The 19,945-nt window shown below is 33.1% G+C and overlaps 5 protein-coding genes across 8 annotated transcripts in view; 3 read left to right on the top strand and 2 right to left on the bottom strand.

Annotated features, from left to right (window-relative positions):
• The first annotated feature begins 316 nt into the window (after positions 1–316).
• Positions 317–6,867, top strand: LOC135831573 (uncharacterized). The gene is made up of 22 exons (XM_065344169.1): positions 317–775; positions 864–1,019; positions 1,266–1,397; positions 1,475–1,638; positions 1,708–1,837; positions 1,909–2,293; positions 2,363–2,489; positions 2,562–2,724; positions 2,813–2,858; positions 2,947–3,056; positions 3,145–3,316; positions 3,396–3,692; positions 3,920–4,171; positions 4,289–4,470; positions 4,548–4,769; positions 4,849–5,023; positions 5,105–5,262; positions 5,336–5,498; positions 5,568–5,743; positions 5,822–5,967; positions 6,056–6,177; positions 6,270–6,867. The coding sequence occupies exons 1-22, from the start codon at positions 566–568 to the stop codon at positions 6,449–6,451; spliced, it is 3,870 nt and encodes a 1,289-aa protein (XP_065200241.1). The 5' UTR covers positions 317–565; the 3' UTR covers positions 6,452–6,867.
• Positions 6,868–8,188: 1,321 nt separating this feature from the next.
• LOC135831577 (acyl-coenzyme A thioesterase 13-like) lies at positions 8,189–9,087 on the top strand. Its single transcript, XM_065344175.1, has 3 exons — positions 8,189–8,400; positions 8,547–8,755; positions 8,842–9,087. The coding sequence occupies exons 1-3, from the start codon at positions 8,323–8,325 to the stop codon at positions 8,996–8,998; spliced, it is 444 nt and encodes a 147-aa protein (XP_065200247.1). The 5' UTR covers positions 8,189–8,322; the 3' UTR covers positions 8,999–9,087.
• Positions 9,088–9,558: 471 nt separating this feature from the next.
• Positions 9,559–11,128, top strand: LOC135831575 (protein BCCIP homolog). The gene is made up of 6 exons (XM_065344172.1): positions 9,559–9,894; positions 9,979–10,128; positions 10,192–10,290; positions 10,443–10,630; positions 10,707–10,866; positions 10,946–11,128. The coding sequence occupies exons 1-6, from the start codon at positions 9,781–9,783 to the stop codon at positions 11,111–11,113; spliced, it is 879 nt and encodes a 292-aa protein (XP_065200244.1). The 5' UTR covers positions 9,559–9,780; the 3' UTR covers positions 11,114–11,128.
• LOC135831576 (acyl-coenzyme A thioesterase 13-like) lies at positions 10,976–14,714 on the bottom strand. 2 transcript variants are annotated; one of them, XM_065344173.1, is made up of 5 exons: positions 14,393–14,714; positions 14,113–14,309; positions 13,140–13,324; positions 12,528–12,758; positions 10,976–11,584 (listed from the first exon to the last, which is right to left on the bottom strand). In XM_065344173.1, exons 2-4 carry the CDS (start codon positions 14,236–14,238, stop codon positions 12,581–12,583), a joined length of 489 nt encoding a protein of 162 aa, XP_065200245.1. In that variant the 5' UTR covers positions 14,239–14,309; positions 14,393–14,714; the 3' UTR covers positions 10,976–11,584; positions 12,528–12,580. The 2 variants fall into 2 exon arrangements, with proteins under 2 accessions (XP_065200245.1, XP_065200246.1); XM_065344174.1 differs by having other exon boundaries at positions 14,113–14,305.
• Positions 14,715–15,648: 934 nt separating this feature from the next.
• Positions 15,649–19,945, bottom strand: part of Rhp (rhophilin) — a 42,614-nt gene continuing 38,317 nt past the window's right edge. For all 3 annotated transcript variants that reach the window (XM_065344161.1, XM_065344160.1, XM_065344162.1), the window contains 9 exons: positions 19,601–19,678; positions 19,255–19,379; positions 18,782–19,040; positions 18,175–18,273; positions 17,824–18,088; positions 17,215–17,412; positions 16,806–17,038; positions 16,281–16,433; positions 15,649–16,153 (listed from right to left, as the gene is read on the bottom strand). In XM_065344161.1, coding sequence (XP_065200233.1) covers positions 15,974–16,153; positions 16,281–16,433; positions 16,806–17,038; positions 17,215–17,412; positions 17,824–18,088; positions 18,175–18,273; positions 18,782–19,040; positions 19,255–19,379; positions 19,601–19,678 — 1,590 coding nt within the window. In that variant the 3' untranslated portion in view covers positions 15,649–15,973. The remainder of the gene's footprint in view (positions 16,154–16,280; positions 16,434–16,805; positions 17,039–17,214; positions 17,413–17,823; positions 18,089–18,174; positions 18,274–18,781; positions 19,041–19,254; positions 19,380–19,600; positions 19,679–19,945) is intronic.

Raw genomic sequence — 19,945 nt, 5'->3', positions numbered from 1 at the left:
TAGCTGGGAAAAATGATGCTAGTTTTCTGGTATTTCGTACGATTTTTGCCTGGTGATTTTACGGGAGATTTTGTGCAAAGCAAAAATTCCATTGATTGGTCGGCCAGCGATATTTTATCCTTTTATAGAAAGTTCATTACATGATTATTATTTTATGGAGATCAAAGAATAAAAATCAATTTTTGAATAAATTCGCTCATTTGTTCAGAAAAATTTACAAATAACTGAAATGAAGTTTTCGTTTTGAAGTGCTAGCACTTAGCAGGCTTGAAGTTGAAGTTCATTGAAGAAGTGTTGTAGTAGTTGTCGTTAATTATTTGTTTTGTTGTAGGTAGTGTGTGAATTGATAAGAAAACGTCGTAGAAATGATAACACAACTCGTGTTTTTCATCTCGCTTAACTCTTTGTGCGTTTAATTTTGAATTTGAAATTGTACGAATAAGTAGTATTGTATTAGAGATGCGTGTTGAATTTACGTGTTAATTAGATTGTTCGATAATGCACATTCATTTGATTTTTACGTGACCTAATATAATGGTGATTAATCCTGCGTTGAAGCGTCATTATGGGTGAATTAACTAATCTTCAAGAGTTCCCTTCTTTCAACTACTGCCTTTGCGATATTCCAATCCGTGTAAGGAAAGGTTTTACTATCGTTGAGGTTCACTATACTTGCATAGATGCTGTGGACGAATACATTGCAATTGGCACGAACATTGGAATCGTGTATTGGGCTAATAGAAGCACCAATAAGGTAGAAAGACTTCGACCTGAGGTAATTTTTGCATTTCCATTCTATTCGTCTCTATAACTAACAATTTGCGACGAAACACATTTAGTGTAATACTTTTTTATGTTGACAGAAATGTGGACCTAAAATCACTTTCGTGTCCGTAATATCCAGCGTAGATTATATGGTAGCTGCTGGAGATGAATTTGGTACAGTTTCTATATTTGTGGTGCCCAAAGAGAAATCTTTTTTCATGCCTACTCACAACGGGAAATCGTCTCAAAAATCGGTATGAAATATGCTTATGCATTAGTCATAAATAAATACATGCTATCTGTTTGATCAATAGATAACCCTGGTCCAAAGTGCGTTGAATTATAATCAATACACATATATGTATAACATCATTGTGCATTTATTTATTCAACTTTATCGCAATATCTTTACATATGAAATTTGGTTACCTCGCAAGACCTGAGAACAGCTGATTTATTATTGAATCTTATTTTGGAAAATTTTTTCAATATGATTTCAGATTGAACGTTTCACTGTATCCGATATTCACTCTTCTCCAATAACATTTTTAGAATGGAGTTTAAACGGTCAAAAATTATTTTCTGGCGATGAAAGAGGTCTAGTTGTTTACACACAGATGGATTTCACTTTGGTAGATGAAATAATTCGTATTTTCAGAAATGTGAACGCAAATAATCTTACATTTCGATTTAATTTTTTCTTTCGTAGAATATCATTAAGTCTACCGAAATACTTAATGAAAAATTCCCTATTGTTCAATTGAGTTATTGCCAACCGCAAATATTATTAATCGCCTCGGAGTATCGGTGCATAATATATAAGCAAGGAAACGATAGTAAAACGATACAAGTTGGACAAAAAGATCGTATAAAGTAACGTATAATTTCAAATTTTTAATGATTTAACGTGAATGATTTTTTCAAGTGCTGAATTTATTTCAGTTTATGCAAACTGGGTGCTATAATATGTACCAATTTTTCCTCGAAACCTGTGATATATTCCGCCCGACCAAAGCAACGTATCTGGTTAGCTGATTTGGAAGGAAATGTCGAAAAGACGTTACTGTTTAAAGTAACTATTCGTCTTTTTATTCGTTTGAAATTTCTTGTAGTGCCATTTTAATATTTATTTCGAATGAACAGGAGGCGTTGGCCAAAGATCACTCTGCTATTGAAGTAATGGAGGAGCGTCGTAGTCATCTTCTAGATAACGAAACGAAGAGTACTCAACTTGGTGATTCAGTACATCAGTCTACCAGTTCCTCGATTTCAACTCCCGCGTTAACTAAAGCACCAGAATTCGAATTTAATATTTTGAAACGTTACAAAGATAAATTTTTATTAGTTTATAGTTTGAATGCCTTTGCATTACTGAATATTGAAAATAATACCGTCGAAGGTGGCGCCTATACTTTGAAGAAGGTTATTTCCGTGGCAGTGAATAAAGAAGAAGTATTCATTTTGGAAAATCATCGTAAAATTCGTCGACTGGCTCCTTATCCAGATAAATACGCACAACTAAAAAATAGTACGATTCTGTTCAAAAAGAAGGTAATTTTATCTGAATTTTGAATTATTTTTTTGTGTATTGTTTTAGGTTTTTATGAGAATAAAGATTCGCAGATCGGTGAAAAGTTACTTGATATTGTATCTAAAATCAGGGAAGAGGCTTCGAATAGTATGATGAAACCTGTATTAAATAGTATCTCGAAAGGTGCACCACTGTAAGTACCTCGAGTCATTACGAGTTTTTATTATCTTAGTTTTTAAATTAAATGCGAGTGTATATTTTTTAGCGAAGGATTAATCGACGTAGAACCCATATCGCCAGCCGAAGATGCTCTTTTAATTTTAAGCATAGATGATGAAATGTATTCTTCGTCTAGTCAAAATTATCATGGAGATGACCAATCTTCGCGAAATAATCCTGATGGAGATATCGTTTTTTGTAGAAAAAAAGTAAATAAATGTTTGTGGTGTTGTGTGGGAAATGTGTGAATGAAAAATCACTCGTTTTACATTTTTTGTACTTTCTAATGTTTTTCAGAAACATTCTCCTGGAATGAAAAGACTAGAGCTGAATGAACCTTCAAGTATTTTGATTTTTTTTTCAATTGTCTTCGTAAATTTTGTGTCATTGCGTTATTTATAAATTTCGATTTTGTATTAATTATGTTCCAGTTGGAGATGTTACTTCAGATATGAAAGAATTAAATGTGAAAGACTGTGATAGTGACATTTCATTTATCGATTTGAAAAATAACTTCGATTCGGGGCTTGAATTTACTCAAGTACGTTATTTCATATAGATACTAACTCCAATTCAGAATCATCAATGAGATAATGGATGAATGTAATATGAAATTATGTATTTTTAAGGAAAATTTTGCTCCTACCAGTTCAGTTATTACTCCTACCAAAGAAATTCCTGAAGATATTGCACCCGACCTAAGAGATATTGGCTGCATAATGGAAGATGTTGAATATAAAGAAAATAGACTTAAACAATTATTGGAGTCATCTTATGTTTCAGAATCGATGTCTAATTTAAGTAAGGCCAATTACATGTGAAATACATTCTCAAAATTCTTCGAGAGTTGATCTTTTTAATGAGATTTTTGCTCTTACAGGTAACCGTTCTTTCCATTCGAGTAGCTGTGCTGATCCTGTTCAAGAGCATGCTGTATCGAGTAGTGAAACCAACAATGATTCCGATATTATTTCCCCGGAAGGTCTATTGAATAATATAGACGAAAATTTATGCAAAAATCAATTGTATTGCGGATGCCCGAATATTGAAAATACGCAACCGGAAAATAAACATGACAACGAGAATCCTAAAGAAGTCCTTGAGCAGTATTTCAACGAGATTTTTGAAAATCCTATTCAAACCGAGTATTTTTCAGAAAATTCCAATCGTAATATGGGTTAGCAGAAATTGTACTTTTAAACATTTTTTTAGAACGTAATTCTTGGGAAAAAATTCTAGTCATTTAATTTTTATTCTTACTTCTATTTGCTCATTTTTACGGTGCTATTCCTAACCTCTTACTAACATTTTCATGTAATTGATTTACTCTAACATTCTCATAATGGCGCTTTTAATGTAATGCAGTCTAACATAAATTATCTAAAATTTCCTCCGCTTTTACAGTTCAAACTGAACACGAGGATTCGTGGTCTTCTTGGTATTTACCAAATGTTTCAAAATGGATATGTGTTACAAATAGTGGTATTTATTACGGTGGTGCTAAATCGACGGTTTATTATTCAGAAACAAAAGATTTAAAATTGAATTGGAAAATACAAAATTACAGAGCTGTGAAAATGTCGGTTTCTCTTGATGGTTCTATTTTATGGAAAATAGATCTAGGCGTTGCTTATGCTTATTCGACAGATTTAGTTAGTAAGTATAATGATGAAACTGTTCCATATTTAGTTTTGTAAAACATGTCATAGATTAGTTGAAAAAAAAATGCTTTATCTAACTCACGCGTATCGTTCATTTACTTGAATTCCGCAGACCGATGGAAAACAATAGCCAGAAATGTCGAAAGTGTTGCCGTAAATGAAAATTCCGCTTGGTATTTGAGCGATGGAAATATCCATGTTCAGTTCGATTTGACTGCAGAAAAACCTTTTAGCGAAAAATCGAATAAAGTTCCTTGCCCCGAAAAAATGTCTAAAATTTATTGCTACGAAAATGTAAGTATTCGAGTTCCTGGTATTGCAGACATAGGATTCTCGTACCGATGTTTTATAACATTATAACTTCGTTTCAGATTGTTTGGGGATTAACTAAGAAAGGAAAAATTCTTTGTAAAAATATTCCCAGGGATTTCGATTACGTTACGGCCCAATGGAAAAATATACCGTATCCGGAAAACTTGAAAATTTCTCATTTAGCTTTAGGATGCAAGAATACGGGGTGGATAATCACCAATAATGATGAGATTCATTTTACCGATAATTTCTTATCGTCGAATGAGCCTGATTGGTGGCAGGTTTGTGAAATAACAAATTTTAAAAATCACCTGTCATCGCAGCCGTGGTCTTCAAATTGGCGTTTGTTACTGTTTTTAGGTGATTGTTAGTAATACAAACGAACAAAAGAACTCAAATTTGACCAGTCCGATTAGTAAATTTGTCCACTGGTCCAAAGACAGAGTGACTAGTTCAGTGGCTTCGAGTGACAGAGCAATTTGGATACTTCGTCATGGGGAAAATATTCTGCAAGTCAACAAGACTTCCATCGAAGGTACCTATTTGCTGCCCGAGAATGAGAAAATAAGGCGACTACTTTTGTAATCGTTGTGCAATTTTGTTTTGTTTGTTTTAGGTCATCGTTGGGTTCCGTTTCTTATGGATTCGTCCACTTCTAATTTGAAGTGGAAATTCATCAGTGGAACCGGAGTTTTAGAAAAGTTGACTGTATTGTGGTGTCTTTCAACTAATAATGACCTATTTTTATTACATCCATTGAAAAAAGAAATACGAGTACGTCCCTAAGACCAATTTTAAATTTCAAAAAACTGTTTTTGGTGTTTAAAAAATGTATATTTAATTCTAGGCTGTCGAACTTCCAAACTCGGATGATATAATATGTCTTTCCGCATCATTGGGATCACTTTGGATTTTAACAAAAAATGGAGAAATTTACTCCCGTGTGGGGATAAAGGATGAAAATCAGTTCGGTTCAGTTTGGAAGCCTATAATTTTTAAAGATGCCAATAGTAAGCTCATTCTTTTTTCAACTGTAGAATTAATTTCTTCATGGTTGCTTATAAATTATTCTTTCGTAGATTTCAGTATGAAATTTCATTATTTATCGTCTGGGCTCGACGTGATTTGGGCTATTGATACAAAAGGTGAAGTATTTTGCGCAGCCGGAAGTCCATTAGCTATAACAGGAGAATTACACGATCCCGATTGGATGCACATCAAAGATGTTCCTTCGAGTGATGTGAAATTCACCAAGGTACAATGTAACTTATTACATGTGTAGATAAATAATTCATGAGATGATTCATGTCTCACGCAATAATTGATTTCATAGGTGGTTGTTGGGCCTAATAGTTATATGGTTTGGGCGTTGGATCAAAAACATAATGTATACGTCAGACAAGGAATATTTTTTGATTATTTATTCGGAACTGCGTGGATTCAAGTATCCGGCATCAAGGCGATTAATTTAGTGATATCGTATGTATTTACTTACAATTATTTTTTCCTTTTTGAATAGGTGCCTGCGTACCTAAACTTACACACGACTTGTATTCTTGTATTTCAGGTCTTCAGCGGTTTGGGCATTAACTTCAGAAGGAACAGTTTTTCGTAGATTTGGCATTTCTCAAATGAACTACATTGGCGATTATTGGTTACAAATTCCAGGCATATTTTCCTTAATTGCTGGTATGGAATCATGTATTGACTTTAAAAAATTAGTTTTCGTTAAATATTTTCCTACTTGAGTAATCACTTACAATGTAATATCTATGGGACAGCTTCGAGCAATGAAGAATTATGGGGTGTATCAAGCGTTACCAAAAGTTTACTGAAATATGAGACGCACGTATTGGATTTGCTCAAAACCGAAGAGAAAAAGACAAGGACTTTATCAGAAACTACCGATGATGGAGAATGGGAATTTGTTGACAAAGAGATTCCATCCGCGAAATACAGATGATTCGCGTTTTCAATCATCAATTTTAGTTTTAGTTGCTCATAAAAAATACTATTTTTAAAAATTAATATTTGTTACCTTATGCTGTTACTTTTATGAAGTGTGTATTGATTTTGTGGCTTGATAATTTTTATATCATGGACCTGAGTCAATTTGTCATGAATACTGTGATTTTGATTCATGCTGATGTATCATCACCTCGTTTTTAGATTCAGTTAATTATAAAGTTTATTCATTTCATGTGGATCAAGCATCATTTTTCGAAAAGTATTATTGTGATACAAGTATTTCCATGATACTATTCTTTCATTCACTTGAAGACCAAAAATATGAAGAATATTATGTTAAATATTTTTTTTTTGCATTTATTGTTTTTTACTTAATTCACTTTTTACGCTAATAAATATATTTTTTGTTAAGCTCTTGTAATGTAATCAAACTAGCTTGATTTTCATCAGAAATCCGGGAAATCCCAGACTAAGATTGACTGATTGAGGAAAGGGGAGAGGGTCAAATCACCCCTTCGGCCCTTCCCTTCCTATGAAAAATCATTTATTAACAAGCCATCAGCTATTCGCTGATCGCAAAAGGATTTTTGCTTTTTGTTAGGTGTTTTTTAGTTTTTTTTTTTCGTAAATTTGATTACAGCCTAAAGCAAGAAATTTATAGAGTAATGAATTTGCAAAAAAAAAACTAAAAGAAAACTGAATAAAAATAAAGCTTTTGGCTTTGGCTAGCTTTCAAGTTTCAGCTTTTAAAATTGAAACCGGCCCAAACTTCCTCAGCTTTCAGCTTTTAGCTTTCAATCTCTGTATGTACATTCACAATCACATCAGATTTTTTTTAATACCTATTTTTCAATTGTAGGTATTTTCTATTTGGGTATATATTTGGGTAATTTGCCAATTGGGTAAATTTTACTTTCAACTTATTCATTAATTAAAAAACTATTTGGTATTAGACATAAAACATGTTGAATGAATAATTATTGATGAAAAAAATCATTAAAAACAAATAATAAATTAATAATAATTATTCCAAATTATAGGTAAAAAAATCTATCATCTGACATTCTGGCATTTCCGGCAATGATAATTGATAAATAAGTACCTTCCATTGCGTAAACGGAAAGAAAGCGAATAGTCGATAATTAACGTAATAATTAGCGAAACAAATTGAAACAATAAAGAACATCAAAATTGAACTCTTCATATTAGGCGAAATGTCGTTATGTCGCGTATACGCGGCGATGACGTCACGTAGACTTTATGCACTCTCATATCCAAATCACAGAATTGGTCTCTCCGAAATACTGTTCACTGATTGGCTAAAAGTTGAAAAATTAATATCAATTGCAATAGGGTTTATGCTGCTAGCAGCAAAAACCCTAAAATTATGTGCTAAAAAAGTTGCCTACCTAATTCGCCGTAAATACGAGTTGTAACTACTAACTAGGTAACTTGTGGTCGAGTTAGAAATTTCGAACTATAGAGAAAACATGAAATCGTCGCAATACTCCCAAATTGATAGTGATACGCGTACCGACGTACGCCAGCCTTCCACTTTTCTTCTCCTTCTCCTGCTTCTTCTTAGGTAAATACAATATGAAAAATGGTTATAGGCTATGGAAATTGGAAAAATGAAAATGAATGACAGAAGGAAAATGCGAAACATTCGATAATCGAATAATCAAAATCGAATAAATTATGAGTTGCGATCTCGATTCTCGTTATCGCTTTTATTATCAGTATCTTATCATCAATGTACATAACACACATGAGAACTTGCATTACATTGAAATAATTTTCATCAGAAAAAAATTAATGGTTTACTTAATAGTTGAATGATTCTAGTCTACGTTAATTATCGTCACAATGGTTCACCGCGAATTAATTCAAAAAATGATTCAGTTTTCAGCGAAAACGAAGCCTTTTGAAGCAATGATGGGAAAAGTACGTATGCTTATAAAATTGATTTGTGCTGTTTTAGTCTCATGTTAATTACAAAAATATTCAACGTTCAACCTCTTTTCTTTCACATGGTTTAGGTACTTCTAATTCGTTTCAATTTCTATTAATAATTTTTTCTTATTCAACAGATTAAAGTTATATCGGCCGGTAATGGAAAATTGGAAGCTGAAATGAAGGTAGAAGAACAACACACAAATATTTTCGGTACCTTACACGGAGGTTGTACGGCTACGTTAGTTGATTGTATGTCCGGTTATGCCTTATTAACTCATCCGAAATTGGAGAAAAATATTACTTCATCGCCTCATTCTGGTGTTTCCGTTGATATGCATTTGACGTGAGAATAAATTAGATACTTGTTTTGAGCTTATTCCTAGGATTAGATTAATTATAAATCATAATTCAACGATTCTCTGTTCACAGATATCTTCGGGCAGCTTCAATTGGTGAAGATATTTTGATTAAAGCAGATACTACCAAAGCGGGGAAAACTCTGGCGTTTTTAAAAGTCACTATTTTGAATAAAAAGACTGGCGACGTTCTAGCCAAAGGATCCCATACGAAATATATTGCTCAGTGAATATCGTATCAGACTTTCTAGTATTACTCGAATATCGAGCGTGATGTTACCATGTATAAAATATTTTCATTAGATTCAATACGTCTTGATACGAGTGTTTTAATTATTTATTGTAATTCGAAGTTTGATTTACCAACTATCGAGATAATTTTCAAAAGATCAATTTTTGAATTTTCACTCTTCTGTTGATTTTACTTCAAAATTTGAAAGAAAAAGATTGGATTTGCGGCTGGATAACAGAGGAAGACGTAGGTAGGTAAAGGTACAGCATTTCGTCCACTTTTTACTCAAATCATTCTCATTAAAGGATTAATTATTCGTGATCGTACTTTTGAAGCAAAGAAGAACTTGATCAAAATGTTTTTAACAAAATTGGAGAATCTTGAATTAGAATCATAACGACAAGTTTTTTTCGGAACGAGTCAACAAAACGTTTCAAACATTGCAACACTGGTTGTGATAAGAACCACGTGTAAAATAACCAATCAGAAACGTCGATGTATTATTGTGCTGTATGCACATGCTCGACAGGATTCCAAACACATACCATCCCTTCTCCGCACTACTCCAAGAAAACCGGTGGGTGCCATACTTTATTTACTTCGCATTCTTCTGATAAAAGTCTTATTTTATTTTCCATGTGTTTTTTATTCAATGAAAGCAGATCTCTCAGAGTAGACAAATACCTAATTTAAATTTTTCATTTTGATGTTGGAAACCTTCCTTCCCTGCGCAAATATTCTCGTTTAGGAATTGGCAATTAGTAGCATATTTCAGCCATCATGAGTTCCCGAAAAAGATCAGGCGAAAGTTCAAAAGAGAATAAAAAAGTAAAAAAGAACTCATCTGAATCAGAATCCGAGTCTAGCAGTGATGACGAAATTGATCAAATATGTGTAAGTACCAATTCAATTTTCTCCTGAGCATTCATGTGCTATTTCGTAGTTATCTATCAGTAAAAATGAATTTCTTTTATCTAGATTGATTTCTCCGGGTTCGAGATAGCCCCAGAAGATTTCAGTGGGATTCAACTGTTATTGAACCAGTTATTCTTAAAGAACCACTTGGACTTGAATGGATTAACTAATTTCATCATAGATGGACAACCTGACATTGGATTAGTCATAAAGGTATAGCAATCAATATAAAAGAATTTTATTCAAGTTTGTTTACATATCTTTTCATTTTTGCAGGAGTCTGAAATAGATGAAGCGCCGGGTGGCTCAGATAATGCGAACGAAGATGATACCGTTTATGGATTAGTTACAGCTATCAGTTTATCGCATAATGAAGTAAGAAGTTTTTATTGGTAGTATTAATGGAATCGTGTTTATGTCCCGTCATTATTGTCATTTTCGAAGAAATACTCATTTTGCTAAATTTTGTCGATAACGCAAAATCATCACTTAACAAAAAGTGCTAAGACTTTCACGTTTTTCAACAGGAATTGAAGTTCATTTCTCAATTAAGAAATCTGTTGTTGGATTTATCAAAACAGCACGCTACTGAAAAAACTCATGATTTCATCAACACGTTGTTCAATGAGCCAAATAATAAAGTAGGATTTCTCGTTAACGAACGATATTCTAATTTACCTCCGGCCATATCTGTACCATCGCTAGGTAGACTGAAGTGAGTATTCAAGTTGTTAAGAATGAAAAATAACTTTAAAAGGATTTTCTAACCATTTTTTTTCAACAATTAACAGATGTGAATTGGAAAAAAAGAGTTCCGAAGATGCTAATTACAAGTTCACTCATTTTGTAATTGTTAGTAAACTGTATAAAGTACCTACCAAGAAGAAGAAACAAAACAGTAAAGATTTCGATATCATTTGGAGTAACGCCGAAGATGAAATTATTGACAAAGTGAGTAACTTATTCATATATTTGTAATATTATTTGTTGTTATAAAAACAGACAATAATTCATCACTTTGTATCATCAGGAAGCAGATGCACGTTTCGAATACAGTGTAGCTGACGAAAGCGACTCCGCCTTAGCAGGCTCTTGGACTGAAGATGATATCGAATTGTTACCTTACAGAAGAGTACTTGTATTTACGGCGTCTAAGTTTGACTATATTTTGAAAGAAGCTTCCGAATTAGCTAAATAAAGTTTCCTTTGTGTATTTGAGACTGTTTTCATTACGACAGAGGTTGATAAAATTGCTACACATATGTTCGGCATACGCCTAAAAAAAGCAGAGGTACGTAATATATGGAAACATAATACATATTTTAGCTACTTTTCTAATGGTAGCATACAGTTCTAATTAACAGGAAAAGAAACACGTGTAATTTTTTTTAATGAGTTTTTTTTTCAACATTGAAAATAATTTTCGTTTTCTAAAAACAAAAAATTTAAAACATTACCGTTGAAACATTTCCACCGAAACCATTTAAATACTTAATGGATGAGTATACCAAGTAATACATAAATTTTCATTTCGAGTACATTTTGAAATAACTGAACGTACAAAATACATTTAGAATATTATAATATAGAAATACTGAGGTTTTTCATCTAGAAATAGCAATTTGTCGGTGATATTTTCACAGCCGAAATCACGTTCAATTATTTGCACCTAAAATCATTGAAAAATTATACACATTAACTTCTTTCACGCGTCTTCTTACGAAATTAACTTGTAATTTTACGTTTTATTGCAATACGTCGCGATTAACGATACAGCGTGTTCAAACTTTAAAACATGTCGTATCGCATTTTATATTGTGGCGCGAGCTGATAAAAAAATTACATAATAAAAAATAATGTCTTTGATACGTCGTAGAATCCGAAGTGCAAGATAATTGAAATTTCAAGGAAAATGTCTGGTCGACATTGTAATCGGATATTTGTAGGTTGTTAATGGAGGACTTTGTTGTTGTAATAAAAGATAAATGTTGAGATTTGCTTTGCGGTAAAAAGAAATGCTCAATCTTGAGAAAATTTTACTTCAAATTCGCCGAAATTACAGCAGTGGGATCTCCTTTGGACTTTTAAAACAATTGCTTTCTCTAGCATATTTTTTTGTCAATTTAAAAACGTATAAACAACGAGTAATGAAATTTATGCTGATTAGAACTGCAATTTTTTTTTTGCTTTAAGAATCGACGAGTATGTATGCAAATATCCATCTAAATTTAAATCAACGACTTGAAGAATTATCTACTCCAAAATGTCTCATTTTTCATGTTTATTGAATATTTATCGCACGTTTTCTGAAATTCGTCACCTTGAAAATTATCAAGTACATGGGTACGTTACTCATCATCAAATTTTTGTATCACGAAAAAATTACGTGAAAAACTTAAATTCAGTACGCCAGTTCGTCTCAACGGAAGAGAATTAAAATTTTTTAGAAAAGACTTCTGTTTAGTTCATTTTCATCGCCACAAAAAATTTGATGATTTTTCGATTTTACGAGCAAAAAAAAATCAAGTACTTATTCGATGGCAGCTTATCCTATCTCTAATCGATAAGATTATTCATAAAATTTTTCAATTTAACCGGCAAAACGTACTTACAAATATCAAATCTTATTGCGAACAAGCGTAGCAGTGCGGTGAAGAGGAAATGATTATTTGGTCAAGGCGTATTTGACTGAATCTACATATTTCGTATGCATTCCTTTGGCCAATATATCTCCAGAAGCTTTACTGGTTATCACTGCTTCTGAAAATCCCATCGTTTTTCCAACCCTAATCGTATCTGCTGTGATCACAATTCGTTCATTTAACAGTCCAGGTTTGAGATATCTGAAAAAAGGGTCATCGATTAGGAGTTAATTGACCTTAATTATACATGTGATCAGAGCTTCGATATTCAATCAGAGGAAGTTATCAATTAGCGGCAAATTAAAGAGAAAAGTGTTCATTAGATGTACCTATTTAAATAACACGACGATACTCGTTTCCGCGTATGAATAATAATAAACGAATTCAAACTGTGCCATTTTCTTAATTCTGTACGGGTAAATAAATAGCCGGTGTTTGTTTACAAGGTCACGATCAAAATTCAACATTCGTATTAAATTTACGTAAGTGTAAGGGGTTGTTAAACTATACCTTGTGATGTGGTCTATTCTGACGGATAGAAAATATAATTTACGAATTTAAATACTTTTTTCAATGACTTACGAAATATTCAAGTCAACAGAGACTCCGTTTCCTTTTCGCGGATGAGTACTCATTGCAATTGATGTACAAATATCGATTAGAGTAGCTGTAAAACCGCCATGCAAGGAACCATATATATTCGTGTGCTCTGGTTCAATTAACATTTCTCCAATAAAACGACCATTTCCAGCATAAATAACTTCGACCTGAAAAAATTTCGCATAGAAAAACTTACATCAAAAATGCTTTACATTTCGCCCAACGAGTAAAAAAACAGTGTATACCTCTACCACACACTTTGTAGAAAATTTAATTAGTCACATTTTCTCGATTTACAGAATTTAATATTCGACTGTAGGTACACCTAGTTAATTATTTAATTTATTAGAGCGATTTTCATTGTTTGGTGACGTGATTTACATTTTATGTTTTTTTTTTGTTCGTATCATACACTTAAAAACCGGTTGATGAGGTAATTTTGGCATTACGTTTCAAGAATCGAGACACGTATATTTATAAATGAATAAAATATACATTTCTCCGAACAGGAAAAACCTATCTTCGTTATTCTGTCCGAAATGTTCATTTTAAATATAGAATCGAATATATTATTTAGATCTTGGAGGAAACCCCGTAATTTTAACATCGTTCCAGAAAATCGCACTACAAAATATGATCTTCATGATTTCAGCGTCAGTGAATTCAAACAGGGTCAAGAAAATATTGAATATTAATGAAATAAAAACCAAACATTTTCTTCTTAAGACGATAGGTAATGCATAAATTAAGAGGTCAATAAACAATCGAAGTTCAGCATTCTTTTCGAAAGCGCATATTTTATAATATGGCGAAAATGTGCTACTAGAGTACTTATTCATTTGATGACTCAATTCCACGTTCACGATTTATGAAACATTCATATCTATACAAATATAGCTCAACTATGTGAGCATTAATCACTCGAGTGATACAGATTGATGATAAATGAACTTACCTTATCTAAAACTTTATCGTGCGAACTTCCCTGGACAATTTTTTTGAAAATATCTTTCACGCGAGCTGTTTCATCTTCTCCCTCAGTCACGCCGTTAACTTTTGAGTTATGAATTACTTCAGTCATTATATTACTAATTGAAAATCACGGGGCCTGTGTGCAATGATACGAAGCTATAGAAACTCTCCAACGACTATCTGCAGAAATTAAATCGAATAAGGATGCGTGAACTATGCGACGAAATATGAAAAAAAAAAATCAATAAACTCTAGCGTTTTACCTGAAACCAGCCAATGTAACAAGGGTTCACTGTAATTTGTTATCAACTTATCACGTTCTAGATTTCAAAGTTTACTGAGATTTTTTATAATAATTGATAACGCGATGTCATTCTATCAATTACGTAACTCTATACGGATTACGCGAAATCGCGAATTTTTCTATCAAAGAGAAAGTCGACGAGGAGACTTTACTCTTTACTTGTAGAAACCTGTTGCAAAGACCGCAACTTAATTTTCTTGATAAAAAGAAATGACAAGGTTTGATCCATAGATTGTTTGAACTGAATGAAATGCCGCATGCAGTAGTGGGAGGTGAATGGATAACCAATGGTATTTCGATAGGCCATAGAGTCCGAACGGCTCCCGTGTGCCCGTACGTATGTATATACGCGTATACGTGCGCGCGCGTGGGGGGGTAGTTTTCGTCCATGTTTCACAACTTATTTCGATTTCGATGGGTTTTAGTTTATAAAATGAACATTAGATGGTGCCAGAAGCAGAAAAATGAAACAGGGTACCCTGGGTACCGGACTAGGGACTACATGTTGAAAAATTTGCTTATCGTTGAGTTGCAGGCGCCAGTTTTACAAAAAATTTTGCATAACTTTTTTAAAAAATTAATAAATGTCGAAGAATATTGAAATCATACTACACAAGTACACACTAGGGCACTACCCAACAACACAACTCTTATGAGTATGTTACTACTAGGGCACTAGTTACTTCTACTTCTAGTTCTATTTCATTATTCGATTCCCGTCTCATCTCCTCATCACCAGCGTTGGTGTTATTTAATTTGCTTATTGCATGTTTTGCAGGGAGGTGTAGGAATTACATTTTATCAAAATGATTTGAATATTATTCGTTATTCGAGTCGGAGCTACCCTAGTCGGAGGCGAGAGAAAGTTCAACATTATTTTAAAACGCCTTAGGTATGCCGAATAATTTCAAATTTTTAAGCACGATGGGTCGATTTTTAATTTTAATTATGTTTCTAGAATTTCTTTTTTCCATCTTTGGAAATTTTTGAAAATTCGAACAATGGGATTCAAATAAGAAACCAGCCCGAACGAGGCGAGGGCAAAAGCTTTGAAAAATGACAATTTCACAAACGACACTTTTTCTGGAAATTTCAATGTTTTCGAAAGTACCTACCTACCTAAAGAAAGTATAAACAAAATTGTCCCGAGCGAAGTGAAAACAAAAGCTTCAAAAATCAAAACTACACCATTTTCAAAAAAATTGAAACACATAATAAAAAAATAAGCATTCTTTATTACAAAATAAAAAGTATTTTGGTCAGTCTATTCGTTTTTTTCATTACACACTAATAAATAGCATAATAAAATAATTTATAACAATAAAGATATGTTACATATCACGAAACTCTCTCGCAAAAGTACAAAATACTAACGAAAAATAAAAGGAATTGAAAAACAAAATATAAAATACCTACTCATATTTTTACTTCACAAGTAACAGTTGAATAAGTAAACAAACATTTTTCGTATAAATAAACACAACGTATAAAAAAATGGCCAACTTTTTGATAGAAAAATAATATCGTAAAAATAAATTCATCATCTTGAAATATTACTGTAATTTGTATCCTTTTCTCTTTGTTTTTTAAACGGATTCCACGTCAACTTCTTTTGCGTTGAAACTGAACCAGATGGACTATGTTGATACGAACTGTTACGGGAATTTGTTCCTCCACTTTCACTACTGTTGCTGCTATTCGCTGCAGTTTTGCTTTTTGGCTGTGGGCAATATAAATTTTATTATAATTTGAAACTACGAAAAAGTTGAAAGGAATTTTCAACGATTTAAATTTTTTTCAATTCCTAATTATGCTATCTGAAATATTGAAAGTAATATTTTTCTTACTTTTAAATAATTTCTATCCATTGGAGTGACTAATTTTAATGAAAGCGTATCTCCGGAATCTTTAATTAATTTAACCACTTCCTCGTGATGAGCCCATTTCACATCTTTTTCGTTTATCGATACGATAAAATCGCCTTCTTTCATACCTGCGAACTGGATTAAAAATATAAGCAATTAATTTCAATTCTAAATTTTTTGAAGTATTTAAATCTTTTAAGAAATATCGTGAAATGAGACAGTGAAATGATCCTGATATTCCTTGTCAGCCCCTTTTTTTAAAAGATTGATACTTGCTGCTTAGGACAAAAATCTGATCTATCTAGGTAATTTTTTCAATCCAACAACCAATTTTAGCGTATCAGTAAAACACAATTTCAACAAGCGTTTCAACATTATAGTCGTAAAATTCTCGGTTCAGAATACAAGAATAATAAATTTAAAAAAAGATACGGATCACAACAAAGTCAAACTGATGAAACAATATGTACGATGAGCCCGAAAAACGCCAAATTATGCAACTCTTACGCGAGCTAACGATCCGGAATCAACGGTAGCAATGATAACAGGTGCATCTCCCCTGACACTGAACCCAAATCCAGAATCGGAACTGCCCGTCCTCTGCAACTGAATATTTCGCGGTACGGTCCAGTGATGTTTCGCCGAGAAAATTGCAACAGGTCCTAGACGATAAAATAAATCTTCTACGGGTAGATGAGCAAAGTCTGGCGGTGTCAGTGATAACTGGAATTTTGAAGACGCTAAAACAAAAATTCGCCATTAGTTTTAGTCGCGATAAATGCACCGCATATTATCGAAACATCTAATAAAAATTTAATGATCGTTTTGATTTAAATTTTTAAATGTGGCAGCGTTAATATCTACTCGTAGTTTATTATACTAATAAACCAGTTGAAATAATTCATAATTTGCATACGTTCTATACTAGGTGGGTCTAGAACTTCACTGAATTCATCTTCGTCGTCTTCCACGTTTTCGAACGCTTTGATGGTACGTTCGTGGGTTTTGGTGAGCACGTGAGATAGGAAGTGTTTGTTTCTCAGTTCTCTACACAACCTTAAGATTCGATGAGCTTCTTCGTGAAATAATAATGCAGATTTGAAATGCGCTCTTCCTAAATGAAAAATTGAAATGTTAGTAGGTACCTAGGTAAGCTACATACGAGTATGTGTTGCAAAGTTCTCCAAACTGGAAGTTGGTTTTTTAGATTTCGGATGCCAATTTTTCTATCATCAAGAGGGAAGTTGAGATTCGGTTCAGATGAGGTAATGTTTTTACTGAACGAATCGACAAGATTTCCAAGACACTCAAAGTGACTCCGAGGAGCCGAATACTTTAGAAATTTAAACTTTCTAGCTTGAATAACTTTATTTAAGTATTCATCAAACAATGAAAACCACACCAACTGAAATTCATCACGATCTGATCCAAAGTCCAGTTCAGTGATCTTTGTCAAGTGTAGGCAAGTCAAAGTAGTAGGTATTACCTACAGGTTCTATGATCTACACGCTATTCTCGTACCTACCTAATTGCTTGCGCTGTTCATCGGTAAACGACGAAGAATATATCTCGTTTAGAGGAGTCGTATGCATGAGTTGTAACATTCTTTTCGTGTGGCAGCTAAACTCTTCTAATGATTTCACTAGCATGCCGACTGCACTATGGTAATGTGCAATAGCTGCATAATGTTCACGTTTCACTTGCGTCAACGCTATCCATGAATATGGAACGTAATCTCTAACCGCCGGTACTGATATTAAATTGTAAACTAGCGAGTAAACATCGGCAACCTATAAAATGGCCAGTTTAAATTTTCATGCTCGTTAAATAGCGTTTCGGAATAAATACGATTTTCCTTTTTTTTTTTTTTTTTTACCTGGGCTGCTTCTTGCGCTAAATCTAATGAAATATCCACGTCTCTTTTGTCTTGCGATTGTAGTTCTAATTTTTCGAATAAGCATTCTCGAGCTTGTGCCTGTGTGAATAAATCATCAATCAATTTTAGTTTTGGTTCTAATGTAAAAATTGAAAAACTAAAATCTTGAAAGGGAAGGCTGCAAATTATGAGAACTTTTTTGAATATTGGTCTTCTACGTACCTAGCTGAAGAATTTGTAATTTAGAAAAAAATCAGACACTATTTTTTCTTCAGCATCTTCTAATAGGCAAGTACTCAAAATTAAAAAAAAAATTAAAATCATGAAAATGTGATGTCTCATGTCACATAATGATTTCCGCTAATTCGAAGACATTGATTTCGAATATTTCATGATTTTTTTTTTTTATTTAACCCCTCAGAGTGTCCCCAGTCTCTTATTTTGAATTAGGTCAGTTCACATGAAGAAGACATTGAAGGGTCATCAAACACTTTGTAATATTTCCCAAATTCCCACAAGTTCTTTTCCTCAAAATAACAAACACCTCTCCCCTTAGTACATACTTCCAAAAAATACGTATGCATCTGAACAACCTGAGAACACTCACCAACATCAACTGTATCAGCATATCCATCATATGAGGAGCCAAATCCATGCTCGGAGCGTTGGTAAAATTCTCCTGAATATACGTAAAGGTGCCAGCAGCTCTGAGAAAATTATCAACAGCTTGATCGAGACCTTTGCTAGTCAAACGGTCTTGTTTGGCGCCCATTTGAGTATAAATAGCCGCCATATTGAACAACACGCAAGCTTTTTCAAAAGCAACCGTACGCTGACAGCTTGGCACTCCGGTTAATGAATCATACCTGAAATTTTTCGGGGAGAAAAAAAAGAACTAGGTTAATGCAAATTGCCTCAGCACTACGATGTTTAGATTTTCACGTTGAATAAACAAAAAAAGAACAATTGCGGCGATTCGATGATGCAGAAGTTACACATTAAGTAGAACAAACGGTTAGAAACTGTTATACTACATATTTTATAGAGTGTACCTATATAACGTAACCTAGGATATATTACCATTCGAAATATATGCCTAAACTTCTATCCGGAGGAAAAAATCTTCTTTCGACGAAATATAACTGGTTGTAATACTGAAATAACAAAGATATCCCAGAATTGTCTCTGTGCGGCGTTCTCATAGCCTAATAATTGGATAATGTTTACATTAGCGAATTTTTATAGATCTAGGTATTGCGTGGTAATGGTAAATTCAGGCGAGAAATGTTCCAAATCGTGCGTGCTAACTTCATTAAAAGCTACATCGTATACGTTTAAATACGAGTAGGTAGGTACTGTAGGTCTACGTAGCACGACGATTATAAAACTAAATCGCTTAAATTCGACTGAAAAAAGTAATATTTACTTGTCTCATATTCATAAATTCTTTTATAACATCTTCGTATTCATTCCCATCTTCGCTGTAGTGCTCTAAAATAAAATCCTGCGAATTCGATACAACGTCGTTAATTAAAATTATAGCATAAATTACCCACTGTAAAAAAATTTTGGTTCGTTTTTATTAAATTGTTATACATAATCTTGATATGCAAAATGCACCCAAAACATTTATGATTTAATTTTTACCAACTACTTATGTTGTAAAATTTATGCTCGTCGTAGATGCTTCGTGAGAAATAAGTATGTGTAGGTTTAAACAGTACACGTCGAATACGTGTATCGTATCAAAAGCAGGTTTTAATTTACGATG

The sequence above is a fragment of the Planococcus citri genome, chromosome 1 (assembly GCF_950023065.1).
Source record: "Planococcus citri chromosome 1, ihPlaCitr1.1, whole genome shotgun sequence".
Lineage (NCBI taxonomy): Eukaryota > Metazoa > Arthropoda > Insecta > Hemiptera > Pseudococcidae > Planococcus > Planococcus citri.
This window is presented reverse-complemented; position numbering and strand designations above follow the sequence as displayed.

What these genes read in the sequence shown, in the direction of transcription:
- LOC135831573 (XM_065344169.1), top strand. Translation starts at nt 566, where the DNA reads ATGGGTGAATTAACTAATCTTCAAGAGTTCCCTTCTTTCAACTACTGC. An exon ending in GGAAATCGTCTCAAAAATCG is followed by an intron (nt 1,020 to 1,265) that starts GTATGAAATATG and finishes ATATGATTTCAG; the next exon opens with ATTGAACGTTTCACTGTATC. An exon ending in AAAAGACGTTACTGTTTAAA is followed by an intron (nt 1,838 to 1,908) that starts GTAACTATTCGT and finishes TCGAATGAACAG; the next exon opens with GAGGCGTTGGCCAAAGATCA.
- LOC135831577 (XM_065344175.1), top strand. Translation starts at nt 8,323, where the DNA reads ATGGTTCACCGCGAATTAATTCAAAAAATGATTCAGTTTTCAGCGAAA. An exon ending in TTGAAGCAATGATGGGAAAA is followed by an intron (nt 8,401 to 8,546) that starts GTACGTATGCTT and finishes CTTATTCAACAG; the next exon opens with ATTAAAGTTATATCGGCCGG. An exon ending in TCCGTTGATATGCATTTGAC is followed by an intron (nt 8,756 to 8,841) that starts GTGAGAATAAAT and finishes CTCTGTTCACAG; the next exon opens with ATATCTTCGGGCAGCTTCAA.
- LOC135831575 (XM_065344172.1), top strand. Translation starts at nt 9,781, where the DNA reads ATGAGTTCCCGAAAAAGATCAGGCGAAAGTTCAAAAGAGAATAAAAAA. An exon ending in ACATTGGATTAGTCATAAAG is followed by an intron (nt 10,129 to 10,191) that starts GTATAGCAATCA and finishes TCATTTTTGCAG; the next exon opens with GAGTCTGAAATAGATGAAGC. An exon ending in TCAGTTTATCGCATAATGAA is followed by an intron (nt 10,291 to 10,442) that starts GTAAGAAGTTTT and finishes GTTTTTCAACAG; the next exon opens with GAATTGAAGTTCATTTCTCA.
- LOC135831576 (XM_065344173.1), bottom strand. Translation starts at nt 14,238, where the DNA reads ATGACTGAAGTAATTCATAACTCAAAAGTTAACGGCGTGACTGAGGGA. An exon ending in ACGATAAAGTTTTAGATAAG is followed by an intron (nt 13,325 to 14,112) that starts GTAAGTTCATTT and finishes AAATTTTTTCAG; the next exon opens with GTCGAAGTTATTTATGCTGG. An exon ending in TCTGTTGACTTGAATATTTC is followed by an intron (nt 12,759 to 13,139) that starts GTAAGTCATTGA and finishes CCCTTTTTTCAG; the next exon opens with ATATCTCAAACCTGGACTGT.